We start from the raw sequence: 25,610 nt of genomic DNA on the forward strand, positions 1-25,610 counted from the left end.
TGAAATTGTCACTGGGGCTCTGCCAGTTTTCCAGCATGTATGTGACTGTGCTCTGTGTGTGTGTATTCACGTGTGTACGTGTGGTCCCTCTCACCGCCTTATCACCCCTGGCCTTTACAGAGGGTTATCAGTCGGTCTTCCACTACCGACAGTAAAGTTTCCACTGTGGACAGCTTAAACAATGCAGACCCTCCCTCGTTTCTCCACCACGTCTGCCTCTCCCCTGGCCGCTAAATATAGACCTCAGCCACAAGTATATCTTTGTCTCAGACATCCTATTATTTTTTTTGGGTGTTTAACGGGAAAAGGTCCCATGGTTTCCCTTTGTTTTGAGAAACTGTGTGACAGTGAAGTATTGAGCCTTACCCAAATTTCCTCTTCCAGTGACAAAGTCTGCAAAGGAGATGATAAATCATGTAGTAATGGGTATTTAGTGGGATTTGAGTGAACTAAAAATGCTCTTCCTTTTGTGGCAAAGTACCCACAGGGATGCTAGACATTTTGATTGACAGTCTGTGGATAAAAAAAAAGGAGACACCACACTTTGCACGTACACTCTCACACTCACACACATGTGTTTAAAGGGTTGCCCTAGCCATTTGCCTGCAGCCTGTCAGCACTCCATCACACCAGTGTCTGTTTGTCTCCCAGGCTTCATGGGACAGGCCAGTCCACAGCTGAACAGATGGCACTGTCTCTGCCATGCACGCTTTAGAGGGTTTTACTGCCCAAATTTGGCCAGCGAGAGGCTACTCAGAAAGGGATGCTTACAAAAAGAGAGTTATCCACCTGTTGATGAATATAATTAAGATTTTATAGGTATTTGCTTTGTCTGCATGACAGATGGAAACCTTGTTAAACTGTGTAAATAAAACTTTTACATGTATGCTCCCATCCAAGTCCTGTTAAGTATGTCGGTCAGGTTCCAAGAGATGTTCCATCTTTACTGGCAGAAAATATATAAAACATTGATTACATAGGCCATTTAAAGCCTTTAAGCCTGTGGACATTAAAGAGTCGGACACAAAACAGTGCAAGGCTTTAACAAGGTTTGGCATTTGGTCTCTGCTCCTGTTTTGTAAAATAAGTTAAAACCTATTGCCTGTGGCATATCTTTATTTTATTAATGTCAATACATACAGAGAAATGGATTCTAAGAACATTTATCTATTTCACTTCCCTTTCACTACCTTCAGTTGACATAAAAACTCAAAAGTGTTTAGTTTGTCCAGTCTGGACTACTGTAAAAAACATGGCGGCCTCCGTAGAGAGGACCCGATCCCGATGTAGGTATAAAGTAATACTATTTATATTTATATTCTAGAGCAAAGAAAACAACAATTGCTGCAATTAAGGTAATCACACACTAGTGAAAACATCACTAGGATTATTTTATATACAATTTCTGCTGATAGACCTTTAAGAAAAAGTTTTGTTCAACATCTGTCAGCTTCAACTGGAAGAATACTTATATCTCAGGATAAAAAAGAGGTGTCACCAAGAAAAATGTCAGTTTGGAAAGAGGGCAAGATTTGAGAGCTTTTGCCAGTAAAACTGACATCAATTTATTCTGTGGAATTTATACATCATGTCCTGCCTCGTGGATGCTCTACCCAGATGCCACCCCTCACCTGAATGTGAGGAGTGGCAGACATTTTCCTTTTGCGGTGAATGTGTCTGACCCTCAAAGTCACCTGCTACATTCTTCATGTGAGAGCAAATGCTATACATAAGAAATTTTCCTAATGATATCTTCTTCCGCTGCACTCATCTTGATGAATGCTCTGATTCAAGTCATAAAATATGAGTACCTACAGGTGCATAGTTGAGTTATGTCCTAGCATTGCATGTGTCTATATAAAGTTGGCAGATAAAACACATGACTTGTGGCTACAAAAACAAGCTGTGTTTTTGCTTGGAGGCTGTAGTGCTCATACATGAGCATGACATGAGCAGAGGTGTTAGCAGAGGCATTTCCAGCCCCTCTTCCCCAACATTGTGAATAGTAGCATCTCCAGGTCAGGATCAGACCTTTGTTTGTTCCCTGGTCCTGGTTCTATTACCTAAAACTGCCACAAAACACCACTCCCCATACCCAGCAGACAATTTACCCCGACAAGCTTTAGTTCAGTTTTACTTTTTTAAGTCCTGATCACATTATATTACAGCATTTACCTATTACCTCTGAGTTGCCTTTAAACAAGATATTGAACCTCTCTCACTGATAGATTTCAATGTTGAGTAGTGAAAGACTGTAGTTGTGGTGAGAAGTTCCAGTGAATTTTTACTGTTCAAATAAGTAAAGAACTGTGGGTTTTCCCTGAAGAGAAACAAAGTTAACTAGAATTAAGTGGATTTAAAGCTGCAGTATGTTTGCAATCTCTGCTGTAACACATTGAGGTTTTGGTCTTGACGGAGGGACTTATGTTTGCACACACGGATCCAAACAAAGGGACAGTGGGACGTGTGAGTGTCTTATCTGATTGGCTGCTGGCAGAGGTAAAGTGGTGTGTGAAAGGACACTTAAGAAGATAGGTGGCCGGCGATGCTGGTCTGGGTGTTGCCTTTCCTCTCTGTCATTTCTTCTGCTTCCCCTTTCTAAGACAGAAAAACGACGCTGAAATGGTTCCAAGAACTGATGTGTCAAAAGTAACCCTGGGCCTTCATCCTGGTGCTTGAAAAGTCTTTAATGTCTTCAAACGTCAATATCATTAGCTGCACTGATGATTATCTTATTGGCCTTGTTATTTAAAGAGATGACTTTACAGGGGACAGCTTTTGTATAATGTAGAGGTTCCGTGTACTTTGACCTTTGTTAACCTTTAGTTACTGCTTCTAGGTTGACTTGCCTCTGCAGCATTCCTAAAGGCTAACTGTCCACTACAGTAAAAATGATGTGCTCCCATCCTAATGGGATTTATAACAGCTGAGATTGTATGAGAGGAAATCTCTTTGGTGTTGGGTTATACAGGTTGTAAAGGCACAGCAGACCTCTAAGATATATTCTAATTATGTAATGAGTTAAAGGCTCAGGTCATTATAGGAATGACCTGAGCCTTTCACTTTCCTTCTCCATGCACTTTGAAATGAATAATTGGTAATTTCCATTGAACGAAGGATCGATGAGAAAATCTAGTTTTAATTTGCAGAGTACATTCGTCCATCCATTTTCTTTAGCTTTTCCGAGATTTGGTCACAGAGGCAGCTGGGTAAGCAGATGTTCCAGACATCCCCTGCTCAGCCACGCTTTCTAGCTGCTCCTGGGGGATCCCAAGGCATTCCCAGACCAGATGGGATATGCTGTCACTCCAGCATGTTCTGGGTCTCCTCCTAGTTGGGCTTTCGAAGGACACCTACAATCGAAGGGTGCCCAAAAGGCATCCTGATTAGATGTCCAAATCACCTCAACTGGCTTCTTTCAACGTGAAGGAGCAGTCACTCTACTCTGAGCCCCTGGAATGACTGAACTCCTCAGCCTTGCATTTTACAGAACACATTTTACGTTACATGTCCTACCAGTGAATACAGTGAAATTTGTGGAGCAGGTACGACTCTGACAGAGTAGGGTTAAATAAAAGTGGATAGTTTTAATAACTTAATCTATTTTTTCTCAGTTCCCTCCGAAGGTTAATGCAGTCAAGATGTCAGGCTTTTGAAAAACAAGGCAAATTTGCTCGCCGACCTGTGGCCAAAACGTTTTGCTCCTCATACTGTGCTAATTGAGTGTGTGAAACAACCTTAAGCCCTTTTTAGACTTGTGCTGGGGAAGCTCTCCGGAGAATTGGGTCTAGACTTTGTCCGCAGTTTGCCTTTCATACAAGCGCACAACAAACACTCTTCTCGCTGTGAATTCTGCGAGGATCTCTTACCGTGTTCTCACATCAGATTCTCTCACACTCTATACTAGGAGGCCAGGCAGAGAAAGTTGGCTGAAACCATGTGAGTCAGTCAAGCTCCTTTCAGACATGCACGGGGCTCCCCAGTTCCTCTGCACTTTCTCTGGAGGAGGTGCATGTGTGAATGCAAATGTCAGAGTAAGACGCTCCATAGTTTCAACTGACTTTGTCTGCCTGTCCTACTAGTAGAGAAGTTGATGTCTGATTCTGAACATTCCTCCGCTGGATTCACTGCGAGGGAGTGAGGGGGATAATGACGCTTGTAACACGCAACAGATGCAAAAAAAAAGAAGAAAATAAATATCTCCCAGTAAAAAGGCAGTGAAACGACACCCATGGAGACGTCAAGAGTTTGTGGTGATAAAAGCCGACACCGCTGTCGGGGTGCTGTAAACATGATCAAGTGATCTCGGCAGCTGAGTTAATACGCTGCTTCCTGTCTGCTGCACCAGGCTGCTCCACCTCTCACCTGAATAATGCAGAGTATTTGATGCCGTAGTGAACATGTCTCTGCAGAAAACCTGCTGCTGTGTTGTGCATAAGTGAAAGGCAGACTGCGGGTAAACTCCGCAGCCAATTCTCCAGATTTTTTGAAAAGGGCTTCAGACATTAACGTTCACACATGCACCTCCTCTGGAGAAACTGCGGAGGATCTCTGGAGTTCAGTGCAGGTTTGAGAGCAGCTTTAGAGGAAAATAATGGCCCTCTGTCTATGTTTGCACTTGGACAGGTGCAAAGAGTGCATTTGTTTCGTGCCACGTTCAGTTTAGTTCTGTGAAAGTGAAGGTGAGTTCATGCACACAGTGCTTTGCAGCTATCTGTGACTCAGTGGAGTTTTTTTGCCTCTGGGTGTTTGAGTTAGTCTCAATGGTTTATTCCATTTTTTGTTTGTTGCGTGTCTTTACAAAGGGTGTTTCTGAGTTTGTATGAATTTTGTGTCTGGAACAGGGAGATTACATATGACTTTGTCTCTCAATTCCTGTTTATGCATCTCTCATGGTGACTAGACTACGCTCCTTATCCTGTGTGTGTGTGCTTGTGTGTAGCAGTCTGACTGTGTGCAGTTTCCTTATTTCGTCCCGTCGTATTGTGTGCCTGTATTCCGCTGAAAGGTCACCAGAGAGTGACAGACCTGCCCGTGAGACGTGATTAGATATAGCAGATGATGAATGGTAGCTGACTGACATAAATAGTAATGCGGGTGGTTGCATCTGTAAAACTGATAAGGTGTTTGTTTGTTGTGAGGCCAGATGCACTTATTAAGCCCTACAGAGAGCAAGGACACTGCTGCAGAGAATTGAAGCCTGAAAACAATGAATCATATTGAGGATGGGAATAAACTTTCAGCAGATCAGGAATTATTTTTTATTCAGTCTGTGTCTTTTAGGTGAACTATCAGCACTTGCTCACATTGCAGCTCTCACATATGATTGTGAATGTGAGGGTCATTCTAGGACTACACCCATTTCTCATTTGATCAGTGAATACTCAAATCTTACTTGGGATTAGAAAGAATTAAATAGATTGTATTGCTGCTGCTGGATTCAACAGATGTAACTGTGTACAGACAAAACATACAACATATATTTTTAGTCAAAATGAGCTTCACAAAGATTAACTGTTGACATTGAATAATTTATTCCTCCTTACGATTTAAGGGGTAGCAGTGTTGGTCCGATGGTCTTCTATTGGTGCTCACCAATTGGTCCAGACTAAACCCTCTTAACAGCCATTGGATGGATTAGCATGAAATGTTAGAAGATGAATTTTGATAACTAAGGTGAGTCACTGGCATTTTCCTTTGAAAAAAAATTTCTTCAAGAAATGACTTGGCAACTATTTGGTAAATGCCATGAAACGTCATAATATAATGCCCAGAGAATAAACCGGTCAAAAACTCAGTATTTATGAATCTGGCATAGACTTCAGTCCAGTCAGTCATGGTCCTCAGATGATAAAACGTACTGAATTCAACATCAAGACATCTCCAGAACAATTGATTAATTGCCAAGGAATTATGCCTGGATATTCATGCTCCCCTGAGGATGAATCCCAATAACTTTGGCGATGTTTGACCTTTTACACGGCATTGGTATTTGGTAATGAAGTAAAGCCTCACAGAGTTGCTAGCATGGTTGTAAATGCTGTGTGTTGTCACAGTAGACTTGAGGACGGCAGGTAAGTTTGGCCGCAGGCCACTAGTTGCCGAGCTCTGCAGTAGACTATCTGCCAATGGTCAAACAACATAGGCACACTTGTGACTTCATTATACAAAGATTGCTCAACACACCACTGCTGTTAATGTTATGACAGGACACACCTTTACCTTACAGAATAGACTTAATATGTCAAACCTCTTTCCTGTCTTTAAAATGACCTACACACCCACTGGATTAGTTTATTTTAATGCTCAAATGAGTTTAGTCGTCACTCTGCCAAATATATGACACACTTAACATGTTCTCTGAAATGTAGGCTAACCTCTTCACTGTCAGCAGCAGCTCTGAAATCTCAGTCTCAATGAAAACTTCTGAAACTGGATCAAAAGTGTGAACTCTAATCGCCAAAACAGATAAATCATTAAGGGAATCATGAATGTCCTGCTCACAAGGACTCTACCAGAGCTCAGCTTAAATAAACAGAAAATTAAGTATTATTTTTACAGAGGTCTTATGTGATCTGCCACTGCTAAGGGGATCTCTCCAGAGTGTAATGAACAGTGTATGTCCTGATGTCTGTGAAAGCAAATGGAAATTTCTTAAAATATCCAGGGAAGAGCCTCAGAGTATTTAATGTTGTACAAGAGAAGATGTGAAACTGGAGGAAGAGTTCAGGTCCAATGCGGGGTCATGGAGTCAGGGTCAGTCATTCATCAGCAACCCTGCACATAACTACTACATGCAGGTAGTTGACAAATCATCTCCCATTTAACAAGCTTGCTGTATGTCCCATGTCCTTGCCTGGCTCAGGTTTTATCACCGTTTCAGTGTTTTGGAGGCGTCACTCATCCATGGGTCTGGTTGAGGTCTGGCTGATGGGCACAGTGTAGTGGAAACCCAGGACCCTCTCCGCTGTTTATTTTGGAAGTCCAGTTTTCTGGCACTCTTCGACGGTCAATACCGAGGGGAACCATTAAACGAGAGGGCTGCCTGGGAGATATATTCTTGATTTGGACATATTTCGGTCGTGCTCTCTGTTGGAGGAGCAGGAGAGAGTCTGGTTTGTCCTGTTTTGGGCTTGCCTGATGAACTATGATGGATTTAACCTATTTTTGTGTGACACAGATCCACATAGTTGATCTTTCTGCTCTACATAGTACACGGTGACAGAAAGAATTGTTGCGGGGCTTCTCTGAGACATTTTAATGGGGCCATGGTGGAAATAGCAACTGACCCTTCTGTGCACCAGCCCTCTGTTACTTGCTTTTTCCCCTCCTCCCCTTTTTTCTTTCCATTCTCACTCTCTCTGAAGCACTCCCACAGCAGGAAGAGCACAATTATAGAGATATCGAGCCCATGCTGAAAACGTGATAGCCTGTGAAATGTCTTCGGCGTCACACAGAGACAATGTTTGTCCTGCCCCAGTGCAAACAGGATGCTGTGTGCAGGAGAGCTGTGTGAGATAAGAACAGACAACGGCAAGGGGGAAAGACCTAAAAAAAATGGCTACCGAGAGGGCAGGGGACAACATGGACAGAGAGAGGAAAACATAGCAGGGGGACTGATGATGCACAGCTGATCTGGTGACCCAGAGAGACAGAAAAGGAGCAGTAGTACAGTTACAGTATCACCAGCATAGTGTCATTCTTGTACAGGAAGTATATGCTCTACCAGCGTATTCTACAGACATTGTGTTGCCTCTCCTCTTCCTACTCTTAACCATTTCCTGTTGTTTCCTTGTAGTAGTGACTTTGTTTACTGAGGAAATAAAAGATTGATTCGTGCAACAAATGTGTGGTTTTGCATTATCCATCTTAATTTCCATCTTGAGGTAATTTGCTAACTAACTTTTACTCCAGACGTGATCCCTCAATCATTATTGGACCAGAATAGTTATGTGACACATGCAGTTTGAAGACAATAAAATAGATTTTTTTTTTAATGAAAGAATTCACATTCATAAAATAACAATAGGTGGTAGTGGATTGCGGTATCATGGATCCCCCATGACTGCTGACTTAATATGTGGGATTCATTTTGGTCAAAATATTACTGTTAAGATACCAAATTTAGGGGCTACCACCCCCCTTCAAATTAAGTTAGTTTACTACTATGACTTCAAAATAACCTCAAAATAATGTACCAGTAGGTAAGACATGCTCCACTATGTCATGTCAAAATTATTTCAATAAACTAGTTTGTTGAATTGAATTTGGTTTATGATGTTTGTGCTTTTTCATACTGAATAAAAGTGCTAAACCTGTCACACATTCTAATTTATGGATATGCAGGCACAATGTCATTACATTCAGACGTCACACCTAGGCTCGTCCTTTCAATGACAACAGGGGGCAACACAACTACCAGGAGAGCAGTATTCAGACATTGCAGTTAATATAAAGATGACCGATGACATGATTAACATACGCAGCCAACAGTAAACAGCATGGCATGGTGCAAGTCTAGCAGTCTGTTATTCACATAACCAGAGGAATGGCTTTTGTCAGGATCTGTCATGCCTTTTTTGTTGATTGTGTTGAATCAATACAAGAAACCATCCCTGGCACTAAAACTCAACTTCCAGAATCAATATTAAAAATCTATTTTAGTCTTTACACACAAACACTAATAGACATACAAACACAACTCAAAAGTGACTGTCCCTCCCCATCAAACGTCTCTGTGCAGATGCCTCTAGAGACGGAATGCAACTTTTCAGAGCTTGAGAAAGTAGAGCAGACTTTTTTTTTTAAACGTTGAATCTGTGACAGCCTAATTCTCTGTCTCACTTTCCTCAGTTGCTAAATTATTCATGTTTCTGATTTTGTCCTTTTTGTAGAATTTATCCTCAAACTGAGAGCAGAATCAGTTTGGTTGTGTCGCTCAGGATACCCTCAAGCCAGTTGTTAAGACAGCAAACACACGTTTATGGAGAAAATATTCTGAAGGAGCAGGTGTGTATTAGTATTGTGTTGAAACACTTATTGGAACATGCAGTAACTGTAACTGGGGGACTTATTCTTACACAGTGAGAAGAGACATTTGTAAAGGTTGCAGCTAATAAACCTTGTTTTAAGGCATCATTTTAATTGATATTGTCAATGAATATCACATATTATTATGGGCTCTAAGCAGTTAAACTCAGCTCACACTAAAGTATTACACTTAATCCTTTGAAAATAATCTGTGGAACTAAATCCGGGCATACACTGTGTAAATTGAGCCAGATTTCGACGTGACATCTGACTGTTTTTCAGCTTTGTTGTACTTCGTGCAGTGTACGGGTGGGTGCAAGGAGCAATCCGATTCTCCCAACTGTATGTTGGATGGTTGGATGAATTTCTGACATGTCAAAAATGTTGGTGCACTTTAAGTGTTGTTTTGAGTCAATTATCTCAAAACCTGCGTCTGTGCGAAATGGCAAAACACAATGGTAGGTATGTTGTTTGTTGTTTTAAGCAATTGCACAGCGAGAACGTTGTTCTTACAGTACAGGGAGTGTAGCTAGTGATCAATTTACCATATAGTAACCTCAAGAGGGTGCCTCGAGGTTCAAAGCTGGTCAAAGAAGTTAGCTCATGTCAGACAATCGGACTGTACGTGAGCATATAAATCATGAGCTGTTACTTTCTGGCTCAGTCTACACTTGTGCTATGATGTGGAATTAAACAACAATTCTAAAGTTGTTGTGTGTGCCCAGCTTAAGCTTGGTTTGAAAGTAGGGGCTGTCTTTACATTGGAGGAAATTCAGTTAGCAGTATTTAAGTTGGTAGCTGCTTCTGCTTGAAAGTACTTTCAGAGATTCCCTGCTCCTTGTCAAAAAGCATAAAAAGCTAAATCCACAAATCACAAAGGATCAGAACATCAGCAACATTTCGAGTTTATAAAATAAAAACAAGTTTATAATAAGGCCACAGATGTGACCCTGATATAGGCGGTCACAGCATACATACGGTATGTATCTTACAAATAGTTGTGAAACTGAAACTCCAAGAATAACTCCAACCTTAACTTAAATTGTTTGTTCTTGAACCTAAAAAAGATATGAATAATATCAGTGTCGCAGAATAATAAATGAGATCAGCAGCTACTGAAGTAATGTACTTCTCATGCAACATTTTAGGGAAATCCCACTGGTTCTTGGGAAAATGGCTGATAGTGGAAACAAGCTATTTTTGGGAAACAATTGGCAAGATTTGAACCATCATAAATATTGTGCAGACACATTCTGTGTTGCGATGCGTGATAACGTAACTTACTCTGCAGCTGAGCTATATCTCTACTCCCTCTGTCGAAGGACTAGTCAGCAGCAATAAACACGAGAATTAAGGAGGGATGATTGATGTGGCCTATAGATGATAATTCAACATATTTGGGCTACATCACGATACACATTATAAATCTTGATGATTTGAAATCTCCACTAAAGCACAGCCTCATGCTCAATTTAATCCTTCAACATCACACTAGTATGATACTTCCTGCAGTCACTTTCAACTTGCATGTTAAATCCCAACCAAGTTAAATTGAATAAAAAGGAGTCTAGTGCCGACAGCTTCAACTAATTGCCTGCCACTTTGTTTGTTTGTTTGTACTTGACTACATCTCGTAGAGCAAGCAACAGCCTATTGGGATTTTTTGAGATAACACCCCTCCTGCTGATTAACCATAAGTGCTGTGTCTTTCATAGCTTTTAAATCTCAAATGAGATTCATGTTTTGCTCAACGCAACAACAAATCCTCACGTTAAAACCTCAGGTTAATGCATTTTCATCATGCACAATGCTTCCTTGCTTATTTGTATTGGATACAGGCTTTGGAGTGAATAATATATCATAGTCACAGTGACAGTAACCAGGCCTGTGCAGCATTTTATTAGATTTTTAGGTTACTGATGCCATGACGAACATTCTGTGACTTGCCAGGAACATGCCTGTGCTTGTATTAGTGGAGGGTGTCTGTCCCTGTTGATGCTGCTCTGTGAAATGTTCGCTCTCCTCTCTAGATGCCCCTTATTGTGAATGACAGCTAAAGAATGATGTCTTCTTCTTGAAACAGCGGTGAGCTGCTTTTAGACATGCTATGAGCATTTTCCAGAAATGTTCCAGTGGGGCTGTATGTGAGAAATCAAATGTTCAAGTCAGTTGCCTCAGACCTTTCCCAGAAGTTTTCCTGCCAGTCCCTCAAGTTAATTGTCTAGAAGATATCCGAGTGAGCCCATGTGGGAACACAGCTGGAAAATGTCCACTTTTAGAAAAACAACTTAGAAAAACAACGGGATTCAAGAGTAATGTTGTCCTGTAAATAAAAAAACATGATTACTGCAATGGAATTCATATGTCGTGTCCTGCCTCCTGCATCCTCTGCTCAGATGCCAACTCTTGCCTTCTGGAAATGTTCCTGCAGTTGTGAACACGTCTGAACCGGACAATCATCTCCCGCATTCTTCACATCTGAAAGGCAATTCTGGAAAATGTCTGGACCCAATTTTTCGAGAGTTCATGTCTGAAAAATACTTGAATAATCAGGCCTAGCAGGTCTTGAGTGAGTCCTTTTTGCCCTGCGTGAAAAAGTTGCTGATTTCTCCACTGGCAACCGCGATTTTCTTTATTTTCTTTATTAGTTCCATAAAAAACATACAACACACCACCCTAGTCTAAGTCAGTCAATAAACATGTGGAAAAAGTGTTGAGTTTAGAATCGTTTGGTCGTGGTTGTTCTCTGTGATCTGAGTGGTAGCAGTTTGTAATTTGTACCATATCGCGGTCATGTTCGCGAAAGGAACGTTTGCCCGTGAAGCTCTAAATCTAACAATAGAAACAGCGAGCAGTCTTTAGTTCTATAATCACAGGCAGCTGAATGTGAACAAGCCTTGCACTGGATAAAAGGGAGACGCAGCTGGTCCTCACAGTACGGATAGTTTTTATCTTTGCTTAATTTGTGACTTGTAATTACAGTGCACTGGGTCTTGGTGCCACCTAAAACACTTCCTCTCTGCAGTGGTGCACAGTACTTCTCTCTTAAGCTGCTTTCAGACATGCACTGAACTCTGCAGTTCCACTGTATTTTCTCTGGAGGAGGTTGCATGTGTGAACTCAAATGTCTGAGTGAGACGCTCACATTCTCTGCAGAAGCTTTCCACCTGGCCTCCTAGTTAAATATCCGTAGAAAAATGTAAACATGGCAGGGGATCCCCCGCTGGATCACCGCGAGTGACTGGGAGGGTTGATGATGTTTTTAACGCATGACAGAAGCAAAAATAAAACTATTTAAAAAGTAAACAAATATCTCGGAGAAAAAGCAGTGACACGCACATAGAAGCTACTGCCGGAGATGTCAAGAGAGTTTCTAGTGATAAGAGCTGATGCCGGTGTCTGTGTGTTGTCCACGAAATCATGTGATCGCCGCTGCAGCGTGACGTCACTTCTTGTCTCTGTCTGTTGCACTCAGCTGCTCCACCTCTCGCCTGAATAATGCGGAGGATTTGTTGCTGTTGTGAACGCGCCTGTGCAGAGAACCTCCCACTACTGTGTGGTGCACGTGTGAAAGGCAAACTCTGGGTAAACTCTGTAGCCAATTCTCCGGATTTTACCCACAGGTCATGTCTGAAAACGGCTTTATTCTGTCTCACATCTTTTATATAAAGAAACAGGGATGCTGAGCACTTGCTAATTCATTGGTGAGCTGCTGTGTTTCTGAGGTCACCGTGGAAAGAAATAAAACCTTTTGTTCTCGTCTACATTTGTAAAAGTTAATAGCTTTGAACTGACAAGATTAAAAAAGGATAGGAGGATTATCACATGCAGAACATAGATATACTGTATTTAACTCAACTTCTAACCAACGCCACCTTTCAAGTCTTGGATCGTTGTGCAAAGATACGTTTTTTTTTTTAACACTTTATCAATGTCTCCCCTGAGGGCTTGACAAACCCTCATTAGGTTATTTTTAGGCTTCTTGTGAAGACATGTCCTCGTTTTTTGTGGAGCGCTCTGAGTGTCTGACCTTTCAATACACACATGCTTACTTTGGCTGAGTAAAGTGCAAATACTGATACTACTGCTAGTGCAAATAGTCGTTTTGTCATGTTTTCACCCTGTTGTACTGTAACAGCAACCCTCATATAATAGGACAGTGGGATTAAATGAAAGAAGTATTAAAAAACATTATCATGCAGGAAGTACAGTTTTAGCTTGCTGCTTTGTTACTCTATTACAAACTCAACGGTTCTATGTTGAGGCTCATTTATGCTCAACGGACGGAGCCTTTTGTCCACATTTATTTCACGTCTTCTCAAGCTGAAATAGACAAAAACGTTGCACTACCCCTGGAAATCGTAGTGGGCAATGTCGCCACTAGTTCAAGTGAACATAAGACATTATTACAACCTCTTGACTTCCCTCTAGTGGGTTTACTGTTTAATAGCCATGTAAAAGAAGCATTTGGGCATTGACGGTTAAGTCCTTTAAAACGAACAAATCTCTTTTTGTATGTAAAAGCAGCATAAGTTAGACTTATGTTTAATGGTACAACACAATTGCCACACACCTCTTTCATTTGTGCTTTCCCTGGAAATTGCCATATATTTAAGTTCCCTGTTTATGAGCTCTAAATATAAGGTATGTGAAGTGCAGTACAGGAGCTGTGTGCATCATGTTGTTGGAGGGAGTTTGCTGTCTATTGAGTAACACATGGCAGAGGTGTGAGTGGGAGAGCTCACACTGCTCAGATAGTATCATCGCTCTGTCAGTTGCTGGCCTCCCTTTACACTCAGTGTGTGTTAAACAGTGAGTGTCATCTTTCGGTGCTGAGTTTCCTGGGTCATTATTTGGATAATTTCTGAAATGATGCATTTTAAACCATACATTTCTTCCATAAGTTAGAGAGGAAACAACAGTGTGATGGTGCAAGCCTGTACTGTACAGTGTACTGTAACATCAGATACTGCTTCAAAGAGGTGTGTGAGTTTTTGAATGGCACAGTGCTGTCTGATGCAGCGCGGAAAAGGCACGCTCAACCACTCATTTGTGGTTTTTCTGAGTAACTTCCTGTTTTGTAATAACACTTAATCGACACAAATCCCAGTTTGTATGAATGCTAGTTTCTCTTTGTTCACTGCCCTACACACATAGGGCACACACTGTGGCAGCGTCTACTGATGTGGAGGAGTAAACCAGCCAATCTAGCACCTTGCGTAGCTCATGTGAAAGGTCAGATAGAGGTTATAAACATCGGATTTGATTAATTTCCCATTAGAAGATATACTTTTATTGTCAAGTTTAACACTTTTACATGCATACATGAAATTGTTCTCCGCATTTAACCCATCCAGTTGGCACCTGGATGAAACAGACATTTACAGATGCCATGTACACACATATACTGGAGCGGTGGGCTGCTGTTGCCAGCGCCCAGGGAGCAGATGTTGGGGGGGGCGGTGCCTTGCTCAAGGGCACCTCGGTCATGGCGAGCGGGTTATCGGTTATTGGACGACCTGCTCTACCGCTGAGCCACAGAAAACTACAATTCATACAATTTAGATGAAAATAAACTAGTGAAAACATCATGAGGATTATTCTACATTAAATTTCTGCCAATAGATCCCTTTCACCTAAATCTTATATACTGGAACTTTAAGAGGTACATTATCACAAAGTGAGAGTCATCAAAAACACAGAGAAATAAGTAGCCAAACCAGGTTTAAAGGAGTGTGTCACTATCCCATGGACAGTGATGTTATCGTGTGCTGACACACCTTGGGGTGCACTTTGACATCACTGCAGAAAGTCTAGAAATGCACACAGGAGGTGAGCAATAACAAGTCTATCAGGAGCTGTTAAGTTTCTGGACAGGCAGTGCTATTAGACAGCTGTATAAAAGATCATACTTTAATGGAGGTGAATAACATTTGTTAACCTGTGTCCAAATGTCAAAGTCGGAAAAGTCACTGCTCTTTGCGTTGTAAAATTTTTTATTACGCTCCCATAAAGCACGCTGGCAAGTGGAAGCAAAAGTGAAAGTAAAACATTTTTTTCTTAGGTTTGTCTAAGGACAAAAATTGGAGCAACAAACTTATTGTGAATATTGTAAATGTTGAGATTTCATGAATCATGTGGCCTAAATATTACTAAAGTGACAAATGCCCCAGCTCTATGTGACAGTAACCTCCCAAATAAATGAAATAGACAAATTCCATCCTTCTGTCACATTTTCCAAACCGTTGTTTTTTACTTGATACCTGACTGGTGCTTGATTTTCTGCCCTCTGCTTCTGTAGTAGTTTAATTGAAGGTGACTGAAAAATTAGAACAAATATTTCCTTGAACCAAGTGCCAATATTTGCATTACAACAGTGAATGGAAAACACGTTTTTTGGCCTATTTTCTTAAAACATTTGTGCAAAATTTGGATGAACTTGAGATACAGCACACACTTTTTGTTTCTGTCCATGAAGAAGGAGAAGTATAAATCCAGCACCTCCTCCTCACCTCCACACAGGTGGGCGTGCTTGTCCGATAGTCTGAAAGTTAGGACATTTTCAGATGCAGCCCCCCTGAGTGTCACTATGGAAAGGTGTGGACCCATTAATGATCCAATAAACCCATCCATACCTCCTCCATACCTGCAGTACATCCACAAGGATGGAGACATCTCTCGAGAGCCAGCCCAGGAACAAATTTGGTGTTTCCTCTGAGTGGGTTTGCTCTAATTAATTCCATAATGAACCTGTTTGATGTGGAGTTACATAAAACACTAAGGAGTCCCACCTCCCACCATCCGGCCTCCACTGAGCAGCTGTGAAGCAGGGCTGTTAGGGAAACATCACCGGCAAGCTGCTGAAGGTCGGGGGGGGGGGGGGGGGGGGGGGGGCAGCCAATCAAATGGCTCATTTGCTGATGTTCTAGGTGCTCTTCTTCCGCCAAGCCTCTCCCCCAGTCAATGGCCCCCATCTAGGCAGGGTATTTTTGGTCAGATGGCTGCTCCCTCGGAAGCCGTTAACCTCCTTATTCCAAGAGCCTTTTCAATACACACACAACGCACGAATGCATGCACACACACACACACACACACACACACACACACATACACACACGTCTGTTGCAAGATCTTTGTTTACAGTCCTGAATATGATCAAGTGGCATATTGTTGTTTGTGTTGGATACAAGGAATAAGAACGAAACATTTAAAAAAACTAAAGGCTATAAATCAGGTGAACTTAGAGGCGGTCTTCTCTTTGGAAAGATGTTTTGTGAGCTGTAGTTGTTTGCGTAATCATTCCAGTTCTTCCTGATATCTTCCTGATTTATTCTTATTTTGCATGGCAAATCAGGTGGACATGTTTTGGAAAGAAGGATCCCTCTTCATTCATCATGCCTCGTTTGTCTACTCAAATTGGACATGCTGTCCTTTGTTGTGACCAACCCACAGAGAACTATCACCTGACTTTGTTGAGCATTGACGACGGGTCCAAGACAAATATATTTTTTGAATTTCAGATTTTCTTTTCTTTCTTTTTTGCTGAAGAAGTCCCCTGCAGCTTAAATGAGGGGATAAGTGAGTATGACTATGATGTCTTTAAAAGCTTGACATTAAAGCGAAGTGTAAGGGCAGCTTTTTGTTACTGATAAAGTATATTTAGAACTCCCCACAAAAATCCAACAACTGATGAAACTGACTATGCGGCTCTAGTACAGCAACAAGAGAAACCAAGGGTTCTCCACCTTTATACAAAATTGATAATTCGCTACATGCGTCATCTGGACTGTAATGGTTGCTCCAGGGATTCAGTGTTGCATTTGTTCCATAATGTTGTGGGATTTACACGAGACAGATTAAAAACAAGACCCGAAGCACTGACCCTCAGTCCCTAGTGTGGTTCAAGCTCCATAAACACTGGATCCCACACATCCCATGTGGGAATTTGATTGCATCTTCAATATAACTTATATAATGTGCGACATGGTGCCTCTAAATTGAAGTTTTAATTTATATATTTGTAATGCAAATTTACCAAAAACCATACAAACTAGTTGCAGTGCCCCTTCAATCTAAAGTGATGAATAATTTGATTTCAATTATGAAACAGCAGTAGTTTTGAGACCGAATTTCATCCTTGAGTGGCTTCATTCAAATCAGTGTGTCAGGCACTCCAGATAAAAGCATCCTGCCTTGTTACATGTTAACACGTCCTTCAAGGAGTCTTGAGGACAAGTGCTGAAGGTCGTTCTATTTTCAGCCATGTGTCTGATTCGCTTTGGAGTGAGGTGCATCTGTGTCAGATGGAGAGGCATAGACAGACCTGCAGTAGAGTTATACTTCATTGTACCTTGGTTTATAAGTTGTGCCTCAAATGCAGCTTTTTTTTATGTAGTAGACCTGTGCGTGTCTGGTCTAAGTGCCAGGTGTAACCAAGCAACCGTTGCTTTTTTAAGACTCCTTCTTCTCCTCTTCTTTTCAATTATGGAGGTTGCATGCTGCAGAGCATAGTCTTTTATAACAGTGTTTCTCTAACCCCATGCTGGTGTGGTCTGAGAAAGTGAGAGTTGAGCACACTTGCGGAATAGCACAATTGTTGTGAGGATGAAGCATAAATAATGAAAAATAGACTGCAAAGACAGGAGGCTGGACAGACTTAGTGGTCAGCAGAACCTAGTGAAAATAATAATGTTCTAGTTGAATCTCAGGCCAAGACAAAAAAGGGGAAGGACTAGTTGGAGTAGATGGAGGAGGAAACTCATGTGGCTGCCATGTGTTCTCAGAAGATCGCCTTCAGGGATCTCTTACAGGACCGGCCTTGACGTGATTTCCTTTCTAGTCATAGTTGATGTTATATTAAGCTGGGCTGGGGAGATGCTGCCTCACTATCAACTGAAGAATGTCTCACTGAGGCGCGACAAAGGGAAGAACACTTGAGGTCACGACCTCTGTGGCTCTGTGGTAGCCTCAAGGTTGCAGACTTGTCTTCATGTTTTTGTCACAGATTATGCAAGAGGAATGTTACCATTTTACATCTTGAAAGAAACTGTCAGAATTAAAAATATAGACAACACGCTGACTTCATCTTAAAAGAAAAAACTAGTGAAAGATTAGCCGTGGTTTACATTTGCCATCAAAACATGTGATGTAGTGCAGAATGAAAGAAATGTAAGGAATGTATTCTGTACTGTAGACAGGCTACAGTGTTCCTCTTTTAGAGAAATATGCCATCTTGTTTCTGTATTAGATTGTACATTAATTTCCACATCAGTTTAGCTCGAGTGCAATTGGCTAAAAAATACTTCAGTGATGCTCCCATTAGGGGCTCCTCTGTCTGTTATTGTATACAGCCTGCCTTACTTTAAATACATGGTTGTGACATGACAGATTGATTTATTTCGGAGGAGGACCTGACCCATCTGTGAGAGCGAAACATGAGTTCATGGATTGGTCTGGTGTCCAGATTAGGTAAAGGTTTCTTTACACTTTAACACACATCTAGTAGCATCAGGTCATACATATACTTCTGTCTGTACGGGGGGTGCAAGAGGTGTGATACACTTTGAACAGAGTGTATCGATGGGCGGACATGCAGAGACAAACCACAATTCTCACTCAGATCCACACCTACAGACAATTTAGAGTTTTTACTTAACATATTTTACATCTCTGAAAAATCAGTCCAAGGTCGTTCACATTGTACAATTTCCATTTGACACCACATTTTGTCCGACATGACCAAAGTGCTTTGCATTGTATTTACTAAATAAAAAAATCGAGCACTTGCAATCAGCAAATATATCGTAACAAAATATTTGTATAATCTCTCAATGCTCAGGGAAACAATTATGATGTTGTAGTTTAGAGCTAAAATGCAAGTGTTATAAAGAGTAAAACAGATTAGGTAGATTTGTGTAATCCTGTCATGGTTTGGTTTTATGATGGTTTGGACCCAAACTAATGGACTGAGGTCAGGTTTCATTTTTCCTGTATTTGCCCATAATTGATGGTTTGCTGCTATGCTCATCAAGAATACAAGGTCTCCTCAGATCTACCTTTTATAAGGACCGAGATGTTAAATAGATTTCCACTGAAATGAAAAAGCCGGGTCTCTTAGTTCCCCATGCTGTCTGAGAAGTAGGCCATCGACGGAAAAAACAGGCTGAAGAGAGAGGAGGTGGAGAGAACTAAGCTAGTAAAAAGTTCCAGCGGAGGAAGAGGAGGTGTATGCGGAGGAGAGGCTCGGGAGGGTATGGGTTTATTTTTACCTAACAGTATAGCCCCACTTTCTAATTAACTGCAAATTAACTTCTGAAAAGCTGAGGGTGGGTGGCAATATGCTGTGTCTACAGATATAGACTTGGTCCGTCCTACCTTCCCTTCCGCTATTAGCCCACTCTCTCTCCAGGGCTCAGGCCCCTGCGGGCTGCCTCTGTTCAACATCTGTTCCCGAGAATCTTTGCACATCTCCGCTGTATATCAGAGCTGGGTCAGCCTAAATCTGAGCGCTCTAGAAAAGCTCTGGGTGAATTTCTACACAACTAATCCGCAGTAGCTGTTTTCTTTCCACTCTCTGCTCCATGTCAGGTTGATCTAGGACTGGTATTCACCAGATGAGATACTTTAAGATTGTTTATAAAAGTGTCAACAGTATGGTTTTATTGCCTCATTAACGTAGTCACTCCTCCGTCAAGCTGGTGTCTGCTGCCTTCTTTCAAGTAAAAGTCCACTTGTGCACTTGCTAGGAGATTTTTTGAAAGATTCAATTCATTGCTCTTGCACCCTCTGTGCGGCTGAGTGTGTGATTCAGAAAGTGATACACAAGAAACCTTTGAAACCGCCGTGAGGTCCTGCGAGCAGCAACCGATGAAGAGCTAAAAATATCTGAATGATTCGTCAAGGGCTGTCATGTTACTGGATGGCACAATCGCTGGAATCCACACATCACAGAGTTAGGATCTGAACTTGGCAACTCGCTGGTTTGAACCTTTCTGTTCCTCTGTGTGCCTGTCTCTGTCTCTCTCTGTTTTTCTCTTCCCTCATCCATGTGACTAATGACAAGGTCCAGTGCTCATGTCCTTATATAGACCTATGCTCTGTCTGATCAGGCTGAGGCTGGGATGATGGTGCACACACACACACACACACACACACACACAAATAAATCATACATTCTGGGCATCACATGCTGTTAACAATAGTAAAAGAAGTATATTTTAATTGTATGCACAATGGTGTGCTATAGACCAGGCACTGTGTTGCAAGGAGATCTTTGATACAGATGGAGATGCTGTGTTCCGAAGTACTGGCACAAAAACAGATTTTCTTCAAGGAATAATTAGAGTTTGTAATTCACCTTAAAACAACATATGGCTGTTAAATGTAAAGTCTACTTGTAAACAGATCAAACAAACAGCATCATCTGTGTTCTGAACTTTAGAGGGAGCTACGGTAGCTGTGGTATACTTTGTGCTCTCATGCCATCCAAGGATACTGCAATATACTTCTGTATTAAATTAGGGCTTTATTACAGATACCAACAGAGCCTGCTGATCCCTTGTGTATTCTTATTATAGACCAGTCCTGTTAGGACACACACACACACACACACACACATGCATACATACATAAACACACACACACACACACTCACACACACATCAGCCCTAGTTATCGACATAGGGAGATCTCTCCTTAAATGGTAGACTGCCCAGGGCCCTGTTTCCACTGCAATAACCGAATGAAGTCCAGGTCTGGGAATATCCTTATTAAGTGGAGGAAGGAGAGGGAGAGAGAGTGGGAGGGAACGACAGATGTGGGCAGAGTGAAAGCAGGTGAGAGAAAGAAAGAGAGAGATGGCAAGAAGAGTCTCTGCAGTGCCCTGTAGAACATGAATCGTGACGCTGTGGGAAAGATACTGTTTCTGGAAAGAGTCAACTTCCTGTCAGTTAATGTATGTAGGTCGCACCAATGACTGTATGTAAACATGGTCGACGTACTTCCCCTTCTTCCCACTGTCCAAAAATAAAGTCAGAATATCCTGGATATGCCAGAATGTATAAGAAAAATAAGCACTTGCACTTGCATTAGTGTGATAATGTAAAGCCCAAAACACAAAATCTGATTCAGTTACAAGGATCACATAAAATAATGAAAGGAAATTCAAAGGTTCCAAAGTTTACTTGCAAAAACTAAAATGAACAAAAATCCCATTTGCTTGTACATATTTTAGATGTATACTGAATGCCTGTTACCCGGCTGTTTTTTGATCAGAGAGATAAGAGATATTGAGATATTGTCAGAAAATATCAGAGAACACTCTTCATGAAATGGCTAACAGCTTGTGTTTTTTCTCTCTTTCAGCCTGAAAATCTACAGAAGACATGGCTGAGGGAGTTTTACCAGGTAAGAGATGCCTCACACAGCCCCACGTTTCATGGTTTTCATCTCACAAGTAACATATTAATGGCGGAGGTATCAATTTAAGGCATTTTGTAACTCCCGCAGGGGTGTACAGGGATGTTACATGAACTGCCTTGACGGAGTGACGTCTCAGCTCCTGGCAGCACTCAGTATCATTATGTATATTAATGTGTAGAGGATGTTTGTTTAGGGTTATTATGACATGTCTTAAATAGTCTAAAATTAATGGAAAGATTATTATTTCCATATCTAAAAGAGTATAATGGTGTAACAGGTTAGTCCACATTTGCACTCCTCCTTGTACTATATCCCCCTGCAGCATTTTCCATTGCAGTCCATGCAACAGAATTATTATCTCTTTATTTTTTCACAACATTCTTCAGTAGTACAGCAGTGGCTTATGTTAATGACACATCAGGGCTGGCATTTGTTTCAATAGCTTCAAGTGATGTCACGGGACCGTGACTAAAAAGCCCTCAGGCTATTTCACATGATTTTCTTTTCAGTTGGTACTTCTGTAGATTAAGTCAAGTGAAGGCATGTGCCAACTAAGACTACAAGGTCTTTTGTGTTAGGAGAAAAACTCACTCTAGTTCTCCTGTAACCTCTGTTGCACTTGCTTTTTTTGAATAGCTTCAATACTTTTTAAATCCTGTCTTTTCACAACTAACCTATCCTCTTTGCTAGCCTTTTTTATTTTCACAAATCGTGCAGACTAATGTTTGGATAATGCTGCTGCGATCTTTATCCACCTTATTTACAAACTTCTAAAGGCAACGTTTTCTGAAAAAACCAGAGCTCGAGCGCAGTCATGTTTCGTATCTTACCTTTTCAGACACATAGGAACCTCTGACTAACCACAACTCTTTCCACTGGGGTAAGGGAAGTGAAGCAGGTAGAGCTGCTGTCTGAAACTGCCTGAGTGAAAGAGAGAAGAGAGACATGCTAATTGGTTTTCTATGGTATCCAGGGTTTTTCTGTCTAACTCAAGTGTGTCTATAAAAAGGTTAATTCAACCAAGAAAAATGTTGTGCAAAAATAAATCTGTACAGACTGGAGTTAAAAACTTTTACTTCAAATCTTTTGATGTTAATAATCATCACAATAAATGTCACATTATTATTTCTTCTGATTCAGATTTTTGCTCTTGACTGAAGGTAAAACATTTTACAAATCTTTTTGTGCTATACTTCATCTCTGTACTTACACAATACATAAGCATTACATATATTTAACTTTTGTTATATTACTATTAATGAGTTGTTTCTGTGAGTACTTCTAGTTCTATTTATTATTATTATCATTACACAATTTTAGTTTTATCCATCTTTCGGTTATAGCGCCCCCTATGTATGTGTATCACAGGGCTCATTTACCCTTGGTTATGACTGACACCTTTTGCAGTGAGTTTTGACATTCCAGTCATTTGCTGTCACAACAATTGGACCCACTAATACAGAGAGCTAATGGTTGCAAGCTCTTTTGTGTAACGTGGGATTAATTCAACAGTAAGCATGCTGAAGGTGCCAGTGACTCAGCATGTGCTGAAATAACATGAACAAAAAGTAACACCCAGCTAACAGCTTGCTTGTTTCCACTTTCTGTGTGTGTCCAAATTTCACAACACAATAGGTCTAATGGCTAAAAGATCATCCTGTGTGTGCTTGTTGAAAAAGGAGTTCAGAAGAAGTTGTTTTTAGACTATCACAGGAATATGTTCTCCAATTATTCAGGTACCAGCATGTCTCCTAATGCCAGCCTTCTAATCGGAAAAGTCACTGAAGCCTGAAACTTCAACACTGATTCCATAAATGCACCTTATTTGAAATATGGGGAAATATGCACAATAGCTGCATTATCTTTATAGTCTGACTAATATTACTTACACAGAAAACCCACAAGTCACTTCAGCAGCATCAAACCCTCCATAGAAGTTGACACGATGAAGTCAAAGTCAAATGCGGTAGAGGTTGATGAATGAATAGACAGAAGCCACACAAATGAAAGTCAGACAGAAACTGAAGACAGAAATAATGAAAGATACGAGTAGGAACGCTCAGGAAGAAAGAGAATAAGCTGCAAAATGAAATTTGTCATATCTTCAAGTTCATAAGTAAGCATGGCAGAAATTGAGAAATTCATAGCATTGCTCAACATTGCCATCATGCATGTGTGTGTCAGTGTCAACCAAGGAGCTTTAGAGCCATGAATGTATATAGACTGATTATACATTGGCTGTAAAGGTGAAGGATCCTGTCTCGTGTCAAACATTTAGTGCGCACAAACACAAACAATAAACTGTTATGCTGCTCGTGAAAGTTTAGGAGATAGTATTGGAGTTTGAAAAGACATAAAACAAAAGCCATAAGCCTCAGGGTGACTTTTATCTCCAGGAAGTGGTTTGTCACAACCTGTAAGTATCCTGGAATAACTGCACATGCTGACGCAGATAATCATTCTTCAGTTACGACTCCACAGTCCTTAGCTGTGAGCTCATTGAATGAATGAATGAATAAACTCCACAGTGCAGGGAAGAGTGCCTATGTCAAAGTTTTGAGTTGCTGGAAGGTAAAGAGAGCTCACATTCATGACGAGTTTAGAGAAGTGTGATTCAGAGAGAGTCGTTGCGTCACATAGACAACAACTCTTTCTGTTCCAGGATGTATCTTGTTTCTTAACTCTTCATTCATAACCGAGTCAAATTTGGCAGAGTGAGTTTATGCAGGCGAAAGTGAACATAGGTTTTGTGTCAAGTGTTTTAATATGAACACAGGAGCTCCTCAATGAAGAGATGTGAATGCAAACACATTTGATATAGTAAACAGGCTCTTCACGACATTTAATACATATACAAATGTAGGCATATTTTAAAGTTTTTCGTTTTAGTAGCTCCTTGTTTAAACTAAGCGGAAGTCTGAGTAAATATACAAAAAGTCAAATACTGTTAAAAACACACATTCTTATTTACTGTACCAGGAACCCCCAGTCCACCAGATGTGAGTATAAATATTCCAGACCCACCCTGAACACACAGACTCCCGCCTGACTGTCTTCATGAAGTTTAGCCTCAAGCCTCTTACAAGAATACAGTCGGTCACATATTCAAATATTGTCAGAAAGACAAAACATTTATAAAACAACAATATTCAGATGATTATATTGCTCAAATTGTACGTTGAAGCTTTGCAACTCAAACTCTTTTTATCTTAAACTCTGTTTTGTTGCATCTGAAGTTAAATGATAGAGGGAATCTGTTGCCTCATGTATTCTACACAGGAGAATAGACATCCTCATTTAAACTCATTAAACAATAGAATGGTATTCACTATGGATGCCAAGGCCAGACAATCCTACTAGACTGCCTTTAATCCTGTATCTTATAATTATATTAAAACATTCTTTAGTGCATGATTAGGTTTCCAGGAAACTTCCAAACCAGTAAGTTCCATGAAGTTGCCTCTAAGCTACGACGTGTTCCTGAGACCTGAAACGTTCTGTGGCTGGTGCCATGACCTCTACTTTTACTCAGTACAAACAAAATGTATTACGTGTTATTTTTTTTCTAAATAATCCTGATCTCAGTCATGTTACGCTGTGTATTGTTATCCTCATACTGAGTCCTAATTCAATATTTGCTTGCTACCTAATGCAGCTATACAGTGTAGATACATTGGTCAGACACTTTTTGTATAGGTAAATATAAGTGTTCATGAAATTATAACACCTAAGCAAAAGCATGATTTTCCATTTTTTAAATAAGGTTAAAACCCTATATGGACGTTGGTTGGTGTTTTCCATGGCAGTATAGGTAAACTGACCACTTCAGTGGCATGCGGCTGACTGGAGGCCATCATTACAATGTGCAGACGAAAACTTAACAACACTACAAGATGTCTTCCATTTTACCAACTACTCTTCATTTCTTAGGGTGGTATGAATTTATCAGCCTGTCCACAGCCCTTAAAAACAAGCTGTTCCTCGGTTCGGTTTGTCTTGGCACGTATGACCCTGAGCCTGCCTGAGGGGAGGGTGGCGTACAAGAAGTGACCAGGGTGTGAGGAGTCCCTGCTGATGTTGACTGCCCGTCTGTGTATCCGACACGAGTGGATGTCCTCCAGATTTGGTAGTGGGGAGCCGAGTACAGTGGTTAGAAGTTG

At 40.9% G+C, this 25,610-nt stretch overlaps 1 protein-coding gene across 2 annotated transcripts in view; it reads left to right on the plus strand.

The window, feature by feature from the left end:
* LOC109629471 (inositol polyphosphate-5-phosphatase A) overlaps window positions 1–25,610 on the plus strand; it is a 145,347-nt gene that overhangs the window by 17,713 nt on the left and 102,024 nt on the right. For both annotated transcript variants that reach the window (XM_020087207.2, XM_020087200.2), the window contains exon 2: window positions 21,394–21,435. In XM_020087207.2, the coding sequence (XP_019942766.1) occupies window positions 21,394–21,435 (42 nt within the window). The remainder of the gene's footprint in view (window positions 1–21,393; window positions 21,436–25,610) is intronic.

The sequence above is a fragment of the Paralichthys olivaceus genome, chromosome 14, assembly GCF_024713975.1.
Source record: "Paralichthys olivaceus isolate ysfri-2021 chromosome 14, ASM2471397v2, whole genome shotgun sequence".
NCBI lineage: Eukaryota > Metazoa > Chordata > Actinopteri > Pleuronectiformes > Paralichthyidae > Paralichthys > Paralichthys olivaceus.